Raw genomic sequence first — 12358 nt, 5'->3', positions numbered from 1 at the left:
TTTTTTTATAGATAAAATGCACAAGGTTCAATAATTCTTGCTGATATTGTATTTCATATCAACAAATTCATGGACTATAACTTTTAGCTTGACTCACCTGTTGTTGATTAAGACGAACCAATCCAATGTTGGGATCAACTTCATATAATCCCTTAGGGAAGTTGAATCTGTCCACCTCGAGATCTTCATTTGGTGGATCTTCAAAATCTATCCTGACTGACCCTACTGGGATGAAATATCTGGATGTGATACAACTGAAAGGGAAAACAATATGATTGTTATATAATAATTAGAATTCTTTAAAATGCAAAATGTCCTGAATTTAAGCTAGAACCAATTATGAGGGTGGTAAAGGGTTATTTTCGTGCAACGTGTATTGCCATTTTTATTTCATGTGCAGCCGTGAAAAATGTTTGTTATTCACTGTGTTAAGGGAAATCGGTAAAAAAAAATCAACATTCAGAAAATTTTTAATTGTTCGTTCATCGTGATATGGCAATTTTATTTCACGTTCTTCTGTGCAGATACCCTCCCTTTTCGCCCCTCAAATATTTTTTAAATGGAATCATGCCCACCATAAGAGCAATACTAATGTTCTAGTTTAACGTTACCTATCCTTCAGTGGAAATTGTTCTCATTTTTTGTTCTCATTTTTTTTTAACTTTTTGTTAACAAGATCAATTAAAATTTGGAGGGCTTTTTTCACATATATATAAATATTTAAGCAACAATTACATATATGTTATTCTATTTTATCTTAAGTTTGAATAAAGACTAAATAAACCTCAATCTATAAAGTATACAATTGTAACATCTTAGTGTTTCCTACAGGTGGTTTTGGCGTGGAATTGTGCCTTTATCGTCGTAATTAACAACCGGTACTGAAAGACATATTTTATGAATACCGCTCGAGTTATTTCCCTTCAAACGTAAACAAAAGTTCACTAGGACGCCATTTTGTAATGGATTTAGTAATCAGCTGATTAGCAAACTGCAATAGATTGAATAGTGAATACAGATACTAATCATGAAATCAACAAATCGGATGAAGCGAAAACGTGAGGAAAAAAATGAGAAACAGGCCGCAAAATGCAGAAAGCTTTTATCATTTTTTCAAAGGTTTGTAGATTTTTATTACAAAATGGTTACGCACTTGCAAAGGTGTTAGTTCGGGGGTAAAAATAAACTTTTGTCAAAGGGATAATTTAAGGTTAAAGTTGAATTAGGCCAAGGATCTCATGAAATCACTTGCATATTAATTACTTTCAATTAATTCATTTTTTCATCAAATAATTTTTTTTTAATTTACTTCTTCAGTTTTTTATTTGAATTAATTTAAGAAAGGAGGATTTTTCAATGACAATTGATATGACCAAAGCAATATTTTTATATATATGACATAGTTCTTTCTTGTTTTTAAACATTTTTAAAGAACTGATTTTGTTTTTAATTGTGTTTATTGTTTTAAATAGTTCATATATGTTTTAAACACTTTTTCTTGTTTAACAATTTGTTTTAATGATTGATTACAGATGTATATGTCCTTTTTATAGCATTAAACTAGTATGTTTTAAATGAATCCATTTTATAGAAATTGCCTGTTTATATTAAGTAAGTGCCCTAAAATTGTTGTCCATCGCGCTTAATGTGTCCTCTGAGCTAACCATTGCCCTGCCCTTTTTAAAAGCTGCAGGAAACACTACATCTACTTAGTACGTACATTCCATTAGTATACAATTGTAACATCTACTTAGTACGTACATTCCATTAATCCTGATACATATGATCTGTGGTCTGATAAATCCATGGCTCCACTGTTCATATGGAATAGCTGTTACTGAACCCTAAGAAAAACAAACAAAAATAATATAATATCAAATCTACCAAAATAGAATAATGGAAAACATTTTGAATCTGTAAATATAATAATCTCAGAACATTATATTCTTGTGAGGATAAACTGCTAACCATATCCTCATTTTCATAGTTTATGTACATTTTAAATGGTACGGAGCTGCATTAGATACTTAATTTAAACAATATTTTATTTTTCAAAAGTGCACAAAATACAATAGACATACTTGGATTTGGAAACAAGAAGAACTTATATAAATCTGTCTCCCATTACTTATACTGATACTTAGCGTTCAGGGGCTATAACATACTGTACTATGAGATGTTAAAATATTACCATAGCTACAGAGCAAGAAATATTTTTTGTTCAATTCAATTCATATACATTGCATTTCATTTTTTATTTGTAGGATGGCCTTTATTCTTTTATTATTTTTTTTCCATAATATTCTCTATCTTTTATTGCAAATCACTAGAAACAACTACCATCTATTAAACCTTGCTGGCTTCCAATTCCAAAAAATTGTGGCTATGTTTTTAAATCTTAGGATTTTTCAATCCAAAGGATTTGATCCGATTCACTGATATTTTCAGGACTTGGTATTTATACTTACAATAGCTACGTTGACATTGTCGTCACCGGTCAGTAAAATGTCTGCATTATCCTTAATATTGACCACCATAGGCATACCATTCACATCGGTAATTACTTGACGACACAAGACACTAGAAATAAATTCAGTCAATTTTATAATCAAGCGGACTTGCTTATCATTTATCTGCTTAACTATCCTGACTTATCATGAATCACTGTAAATGTCCTGATTTCTAGTGTATCATTTTATATGTCTTGATTTTTCATGTACCTGTCTTTACTTAATGTGTTTTATTTTAAGTATTCTGACTTATTATGTATCATTCTAACTATCCCGATTTATTATACATCCTTCTAGCTGTCCTGACTTATTGTGTATCATTCTATCTGTTCTGACTTTGTATGTATCATTTTAGCTGCCCTGACTTGTCAAATATCATATTAAGGGTCCTGATTTTATGAAGTATCATTGTAACTGACTTATCATGTATTATTGCAATTGTCCTGATTTCTCATGTTATTATTTTGATTGCCCAAATTTACCATGTGTCATCGTATTTGTCCTGACTGATTACATACTATCTTTACTGTTATAATTCATCATGTATAATTTTAAATTTCCTGGTATATCAAGTATCATTTTAACTACTATGACTTATTATGTATCATGTTTGTTATCTTGGTTTAACGTTATCAATTCTCTTCCTAAAATATATATATAGATAAGATAATAAAACTTATATAGCTTGTAACTCTTTTTTACATCTATTATATTGAAATTTACCTATATTGACATCTATAAATAACCACATCTCCATCATAATCCTCATCTCCAGTCTTCACCTTCACATCCAAATTTTGTGAATTGTTAGCAAATGTGAAATAGTTCAACACCAAAACATAATCTCCTGGATTAGGAACAGCTAAATTCAGATTCAAGTCTTTCTGAAAATTTAACAAAAAAATATCAAAAATTTCATTTTCAAAATAGTCATACAAAAAATCAGTGCTAACACAAGTCAAAAGTTTAAGATATGAAAATTATTATATGTTGGGCTTCTGAAAATCAATTTTCAGTCTACAAACACTGCTAATTTTCAATATGATAACAATTTTTACCTGGTTTTTATCCAATTGACCAAGTGCATTCAGTCCTAATTCATTTGTGATAACAACATCAGTAAAGACATTGGTAGGTGTTTTATTTCCGTCAACATCAAGGATATAACCATTCTCTCCAAACACTGTAGGGAAGTTAGCAATGTCTGTGTAGTTGTACAAAACACATCTAAAAACATAAATGTTAGACAGAATGTATACATGGTTTTTTTTCTTCAATTTTTACAAATCAAACAAAACCAACTCTGCAACCTTTCAAGTTGCTGTATGCTGGATCAAACTCATTTAAAGATATTTCAAACTTTTGAAGGTGTGTATCTTAGTAGGACAATACCAATGGATCCAAAAAGGACTTTAAACAGAAATAAGGATAGAGCACTGTCAGATAACACAATATCTGTATTCTAATAAGATTGTTAGTTCCATTATGGAAAGGTTAATGATTTGAAGAAACAAGACAGGACAAACAAGAGGCTGTCACAACGACAGCAAACCGGATTTATTGACATTTATTTGTGTCCTGGCAATATCACAAGAACCATTACTGATGAATGGTGAAAGTGAAAATCATCAATATCAAATTTGACCTCCATTTTGTCATCAGAATCAACATTTTGAAATAATAATATTTGAAAAGCTTAGATTGAATGGTTCATGAGTAAATGCAACAACGTAAATGGAAACGCCATTTTACGATCTTTCAAGAACCATAACTCCTGATCAGTAAAAGTCAAAATCGACATTATGGATCTTGACCTCTATTTTGTCATCAGTAACAACATATTAAAATTTCAAAAGCTTTGGTTGAATGGTTCATGAGAAAATGCACGGACACGACGGGAAACACCATTTTTCAATCTTTCAAGAACCATAACTCCTGAACGGTAAAACTCAAAATCGTCATTATTGAACTTGACCTCCATTTTGTCATCAGTAACAGCATATTAAAATTTCGGAAAGCTTTGGTAGAACAGTTCATGCATAAATGCACGGACACGACTGGAAACTCCATTTTTCAATCTTTCAAGAACCATAACTCCTGAACGGTAAAAGTCAAAATCGTCATTATTAAACTTGACCTCCATTCTGTCATCAGTAACAACATATTAAAATTTGGGAAGCTTTGGTAGAACAGTTCATGAGTAAATGCACGGACATGACTGAAAACTCCATTTTTCAATCTTTCAAGAACCATAACTCCTGAACGGTAAAAGTCAAAATCGCCATTATTGAACTTGACCTCCGTATAGTTGTCAGTAATAACATATTAAAATTTTAAAAGCTTTGGTTGAACGGTTCATGAGTTAATGCACGGACAACATTTGATTGCCGCCTTTCAAGAACCATAACTCCTGAACGGTAAAAGTCAAAATCGCCATTATTGAACTTGACCTTCGTATAGTTGTCAGTAATAACATATTAAAATTTTAAAAGCTTTGGTTGAACGGTTCATGAGTTAATGCACGGACAACATTTGATTGCCGCCCGCCCGACCGCCCGGCCGCCCGCCGTACATCCCCAAATCAATAACCGACATTTTTGTCACAAAAATCCGGTTAAAAATCAACATTTTTCTTAATTATTCAATGTAGCATCTTCCCTGATCTCAAACTATCAAATGATAAGTAAGTTAGTTTAATATTATTAAATACACTTGTGATATATTCAAATAGTAAATCTTAATTCTTAGATAGGGTGCCAATTCATCAGGATGATATTTTAATACTTACGGTCCTCCGTCATTAGGAATAGTACAAGGTCTCGTCACATCTTCAGACAGTACTGTGGCTTCATAGTAAGCTTGTGGAATCAATACCATATAATCCTGAAATATGATAGAATATATGCTTACACATAAATATCATAAAGATGTATCACAAATATATTGGTTATTTTACTTAGTCATTTTTTCACTATGTTGAAGACCATTTGGTGGCCTAAGTTTTTTTTTGTTTGCTCTTTGGTTGGGTTGTTGTCTCAGATAAAGCCCTCACCTTAATACAAGTTATAAAAGGGTATAACTCAAGAATGGTATAAGTGACACCCCTCAAATTCTAACTTTGTCTGTGTTTAAGGGTCATTTAAGCATTGTGTGCATGTTTTGAAACATTTGGTTGAGGCAAACTATAAAAGTGCCAAGGACATTAACTCTGAACTAAATCATCAGTCGAGAACCAATTTGTAACTTGATCTTTAACATGTCATGGCAAAACTATATACACCAAATATCAAATCAATATCTTCATGACTGACAAAAAATGAATGGGGAATGTGTTCATGGAACACAAATGATGCCCCTGCTTGCATATAACTTTAAATTTTCAAGAAACTTATTTCATATGACTTTCAAAAATATGGATAAAATAACTTACCAACATGACATTTTCTGATGATTTTAACGATACCATCCAATTTCCTGGATCTAGAACAAAGTCATGCATTGACCCTCCACTACCAACGGTCACAAAGCTTGGATTGTCATTTGGTGGAAATAAAACTTGGCTCATTTGTGGTGTATTGATCTCGGCCTGCTGAGGTTTCAGCATTACCTCCCCTGTTATTGACTGATCACTTGGGTTGAGATATCGGTAAATGATACGATATAAGCTTGGCTTCCTTATTTGTAAGTCTATAATTACTTCAGGCTGAAAAAGAACAAATATGTACAAAAATATCAAATTATTCTAACCTCATACCATCCTATTTTGTTCATAATATCATAATAACCAGATGCTCCGCAGGGCGTAGCTTTATACGACCGCAGAGGTTGAACCCTGAACGGTTGGGGCAAGTATGGACACAACATTCAAGCTGGATTCAGCTCTAAATTTGGATTGTGATTAAATAGTTGACACAGCATAGGTTTCTGACACAGAATGAATGTGTTCTAATGAACTTAAAATTTTTGTTTTCTCTTAGAGCAATTCACTATGCTGTTGAATATTAATCCTCTCAAAAAAATGTTTGAAGAAATTTTCTTTTTTATTGATGAAATTTCAAATGAGAAAAATTGAACCCAATTTTTTTAATCACATCCCCCTTTCCCTTATTCCAAAACTAATCTCAATTAAAATTTCTAATGGAGTTTGCAACAATAACTACTCATTTAAATACATCATAAAATATTAAGATGTAAAAAAACTGCTTGTTATCACTGAATGGTAAAGATTATTTTAATTTATCAGTTGGTAGTAATCAAAGAGCAGAATGCTCTGAGGGATACGATTGCCATAGTTTTCATTGACACATGTATAGCAGTTCTGCCAAATTTTCATTAAACAAATGCATGAGATTTGGCCAAAATTGAAAAGATCAAAGAGGAAAAAAATAGATCCAAGAATACTGCCGCAAAAAAGCATGAACATGCGCGAGTCTCGAGCATTTTTGGCCAGTAACCCTGGTACAGCTGGATAGTATTATTCTCTTAACTAATTCAACTGCACATGCAAAATGTAACAATCTGAATAGTCACTCAACTTAAAGAATAGCCAATCCCCGTTACAAGTGTATGAGCCATGTACTTATTGTGTTTTATCGAATTATAGTTATCCTGTACCATTGTAAACTCGTACCACTAAAAAAAACTTGTACCAATGCAAACTCGTACCATTGCTAACTGGTACCAACTTACTTTCAAAATGCATTCAAATGGTGTTAAATGATGAAACTACATGATATACGTTACTTTCACCCAATACCTCTTAAGTTTGTAAAATGTATATAATTTGAAAGTACAATGACCAATTTGTAGCTAATGTTCCTTGCATATTGGATAGAAAATACTGTGGCAGATGTAGATAATTAAAGTATAAATAGTTTCACCCCAAAGAAAATTTTTCATGAATAATTAAATCTTAGCAGTTAGTCAAAATGATTGCCAAAATTAGTTTTACTGTCTATAAATAACAATGAAATGTAACTGATTCCTGTTAAGGGGGTCCTCATTTTCCCCGCAAAAAAAGCACATGGCTTTCAACAATTGTAAACATAGCATTCAATTTGTGATCATGGATTACAGCTTTGATTAACTTAAATTGGATATATATATATTCAACATGTTCAATTTTAATAGGTACAGTTAAAGCAATGTTTTAACTTTCCTCTGGATTAAGTTCTACAGTGGCGGATCCAGAACTTTTCCTAAGGGGGAGCCCGCTGACTGACCTAAGAGGGGGCCCGCTCCAGTCATGCTTCAATGATTCCCTTTATAATCAACCAAATTTTTTCCACGAAAAAGGGGGGGCCTGGATCCGCCTATGTTCTAGTTTGAAAGATCAGTTAAAACATTAATGCTTTAAAACATTCTTTATTTTTGTCTAAGTTTTCATTTTACTCCTGTGTAAAATTCAGGTAATTCAACTTTTTTTCTATTAAGTTTACAAACAGAAACCCATAAAACATCATATTTTTTAATATATTTTTCTGAATGGTACGACTTCCCAGTAGTACAAGTTAACTTTTTTGGTTCCAATGCCGTGGTACGAGTTAACTTGCTTCCGTATCTTATCACCGTAATTCTAGGAGGAACCCTAAACTGGACCCCTGTTGTGTTCACTTATCGCTACACTGACCTTCGGTGCGAAGCTATATAATATATATAGAACGGCGGACCAGTTTAGGAGGAACCCCATTTCTTACTCTTTAATTATTGAAGTTCCTTTGGGTCAGAGGGCATGACTCCTTTCCGTACACACTCCTCTGTTTACATTGAGATCGTTCTTAATATAATACGACGTTTATCGGCATTAACGAGTTAATTCTTCTTGACGAATACTTCATAAAGGGAGACAACTCGAAACGATAATAAGAAAGATTCCATTTCTGCTGAAGGGGTGTTATAGGTAATTTTTACGATGAAACATTTATTTTAATTTAAATTATGCATATGATTTAAAATTATGCAACAACAATAGCCCTCCATATGCAGACAGACATAGAAAGAATCCCATGAGTTTCAAATTAATCAATGAAGCCGGGAATCACTCAATCTGATACCCCTTGAAATCAGGAAAACTACACGCATGTGGGGTCTCACTAATTAGCGACAAAAAGCGTCAAGAAGCGACAAGAAGAAAAAAAATTAGTGACAAAAAGCAACAAGAAGCTATTTAGCGACAAGAATACATTTTGTTATCACATACATCAAAATAATTTTTTAGGATTATATTGAAAGATGAAGAAATAAAAAAAATTCGAGGAAGAGATTGTGTACTTTTTATTATCATATTAATAGATGAAGAAATTAAACATGTGTAAGAGCAAAGGAAATGTAAACGCTATAAAATGAAAATAAAAACAAAGATTTGTCACCTTTCTTTTGAAGGATTTAATAAAACAAAAACATGAAATATTATTTCCTTCCTAACTGTAAAATTAATTTTATCTGATAGGACCAACATTAGCTGTGGCTTCACTCTAAGGTAATACACAATTAAGAGCATAAAATGAGATTAACTAGGTGCGTGTCATTTGTTTAATTGCTACAATAACATCCATTAACACCTTCATCCATTACATGCACCAGAATATACAACTATTTTACCGAATAGTGAACACCTGTTGAAAACTCAAGATTGTCATCAGTTTCCTTTAATCTTCAATCTATATGCATAAACATGATGAATATCGTTAAATGAGACAATACACTAAATAAAATGATGAAAAATATTCACATTTTAATTATGTTTTCCTCTTGTTTGATTTCAGTTCTTAATTTGTATTTCACAATTTGTGTATGTATTTTCTGGACAATTATGCACAAATAATGCATTTTGCAAGTTAATTATATATTGTACAAAAATAGTTTTAAAAACTAATAAAAAGACAAAATATATTATTGTTCTAAAAGACTAAAACACAAGTAAAAGTAATACCATAAAACGACAGCCTGTCAGGGTAAAGGTAAAACTTCCTGTGATACCTTATAAAATATCATCACGGTAAATAAATGTAGCAACTGAATTAGATTTACAAGTTTCATTTTTTTCCCTATCAAAATTAACTTTCCTGTCGTTGAAATTGTTCTCTTTTGTATATTTTTTTAATATTTATTTTGAATAAGTAATATAAATAAAAAAATGTTTTCTTGTCGCTAAATAGTTTCTTGTTGCTAATATTATTCATCTTGTCGCTTCTTGACGCTTTTTGTCTCTACAATTCTTTTTGTCTCTAATTAGTGAGACCACGCATGGGCATTAATACATAAACAAACCGCGACTTGCGATTTGGAACAAGAACGTTTATTAAATGATATGATGAATGGTTCTCCATTTCTTTGTGAGAGTACAGTATCAAATATCAGTTTCATAACGGTAAAATATAGAAATACTCCACTTCAGGTCTTGTGACAGAAATAGAATTATCGATCGGCTTTCAGAGAACTCTCGCAAGTTATCAAAATTTGGGAATTCCCTCTGACGTGTTTCTAAATTTATAAAAACACTAAATATAAATACTGTTTAATTCTGATTTTCCGTATTGTTAAAAACACGTATATAAGTCAAGGAAAATATCACACATGAAGATTATGAGTAAAACATTACAGGAAAGTTGTTTATGTTCAATTGTTTTGCTTGTTTTTACCTTTTAAAGCAAGACAATCATAAGAATCTGAGATGTTGCTGAATGTTTAGATAAAAACGAATGACGTGAGGGAGTGTATCATAGGGTCAATAGTAAAAGTCTACAGATTGCTTGACAGCAATCGTATCCCAAAAAGTGAATATACATTGTATATTGTATATAACAAAGATTTAAGTTGATTCTGGACAAAGAAAGATAACTCCAATTCAAAAAAAATCTTGCTATTGCACAATATTTTGCAATTAGATATTTCTTGCTTACTATTCTGGACAAAGAAAGATAACTCTAATTAAAAAAAAAATTGCTATTTCACAATATTGTGCAATTAGATATTTCTTGCCATTGCGCAATACTGTGCAATTAGATATTTCTTGCCATTGCGCAATACTGTGCAATTGAAAAGACTTGCTATTGCACAATACTTAATATAATAATTTTAGATCCTGATTTGGACCAACTTGAAAACTGGGCCCATAATAAAAAATCTAAGTACATTTTTGGATTCAGCATATCAAAGAACCCCAAGATTTCAATTTTTGTTAAAATCAGACTAAGTTTAATTTTGGACCCTTTGGACTTTAGTGTAGACCAATTTGAAAACAGGACCAAAAATGAAGAATCTACATACACAGTTAGATTTGGTATATCAAAGAACCCAATTTATTCAATTTTTGATGAAATCAAACAAAGTTTAATTTTGGACCCCGATTTGGACCAACTTGAAAACTGGGCCAATAATCAAGAATCTAAGTACATTTTTAGATTCAGCATATCAAAGAACCTAACTGATTCATTTTTTGTCAAAATCTAACTAAGTTTAATTTTGAACCCTTTGGACCTTAATGTAGACCAATTTGAAAACGGGACCAAAAGTTAAGAATCTACATACACAGTCATGACAGTTAGATTTGGCATATCAAAGAACCCCAATTATTCAATTTTGATGAAATCAAACAAAGTTTAATTTTGGACCCTTTGGGCCCCTTATTCTGTTGGGACCAAAACTCCCAAAATCAATACCAACCTTCCTTTTATGGTCATAAACCTTGTGTTTAAATTTCATATATTTCTATTTACTTAAACTAAAGTTATTGTGCGAAAACCAAGAATAATGCTTATTTGGGCCCTTTTTTGGCCCCTAATTCCTAAATTGTTGAAACCAAAACTCCCAAAATCAATTCCAACCTTCCTTTTGTGGTCATAAACCTTGTGTTAAAATTTCATAGATTTCCATTCACTTTTACTAAAGTTAGAGTGCGAAAACTAAAAGTAGTTCGGACGACGACGACGACGCAGACGACGACGCAGACGACGACGCCAACGTAATAGCAATATACGACAAAAAATTTTCAAATTTTGCGGTCGTATAAAAATAAACTATAAAAAGACAGAATTTTACTAATTGTTATTAAGCCAAAGTTAAAATAAAGTCTTCCTATTTCATAGACAATTTGCATAAACAAAATGCAAGAAGCAGAATATGGACTTTTTTCTTTAACTCAAAATGTTTGGTCTTTCTTACCTGTACATAATTAAGTATGGCATAACCTCTCCATGAAAAGTCTGGGAAAATAGTCTCATCAAATCCATATCTTATACGAGAACCATCTGGGGTATAACCATCCTCTATTTCATATATGAATTGATGTAGTGATGGAATATAGTGAAGATCGGTTGGGCTACAAAATACATAAAGGATTGGATATTTGGACCATTTTAACATGCAAAACTTATTTCCTCAAAATTTGTATAAATATTAAATTATAATAATTTTGTTAACAGTAAGGCAAATTCATCTTCCATCTTTTTTCTTAGCTTTTTAAACAGTCCTGTGAAAAATTTTACACAGTAAAAGTTAGCATTCAAGACTGTGACTTATATAGATAATTTAAATTCTTTTTATTATATTTAAAAAATAATATCTCTCATATAGCGTTTTTTACATTCAATTCAATATTGAATACACATGAAATACATTGAATGTCAAGCTTAAATTCAACCTGAGTCTTAAACTTAATAATAAAGTTTACAGATCAAAGACCTACAATTAACTTCAATTCTTTAAATGATGAAAATCAAGTTTTGCTTACCTTTGACATTTTAGACCTTGAACTCTAGGTTTACATGGACATTGTCCTGTTCTCTTGTTACAGACATGGCTCATTGATCCACCAGTATCACAATTACAGGCTGTAAAATAACAGAGTT

General features: G+C 31.5%; 1 protein-coding gene across 1 annotated transcript in view; it reads right to left on the bottom strand.

The window, feature by feature from the left end:
• The window catches only part of LOC139511490 (laminin subunit alpha-like), a 77858-nt gene that overhangs the window by 47602 nt on the left and 17898 nt on the right, over positions 1-12358 (bottom strand). Inside the window, exons 15-23 of the mRNA XM_071298279.1 lie at positions 12241-12340; positions 11673-11829; positions 5941-6213; positions 5299-5393; positions 3569-3737; positions 3234-3394; positions 2469-2580; positions 1762-1844; positions 98-254 (exon numbers count right to left, since the gene is read on the bottom strand). Coding sequence (XP_071154380.1) covers positions 98-254; positions 1762-1844; positions 2469-2580; positions 3234-3394; positions 3569-3737; positions 5299-5393; positions 5941-6213; positions 11673-11829; positions 12241-12340 — 1307 coding nt within the window. The remainder of the gene's footprint in view (positions 1-97; positions 255-1761; positions 1845-2468; positions 2581-3233; positions 3395-3568; positions 3738-5298; positions 5394-5940; positions 6214-11672; positions 11830-12240; positions 12341-12358) is intronic.

The sequence above is a fragment of the Mytilus edulis genome, chromosome 1, assembly GCF_963676685.1.
Source record: "Mytilus edulis chromosome 1, xbMytEdul2.2, whole genome shotgun sequence".
Classification (NCBI taxonomy): domain Eukaryota; kingdom Metazoa; phylum Mollusca; class Bivalvia; order Mytilida; family Mytilidae; genus Mytilus; species Mytilus edulis.
This window is presented reverse-complemented; position numbering and strand designations above follow the sequence as displayed.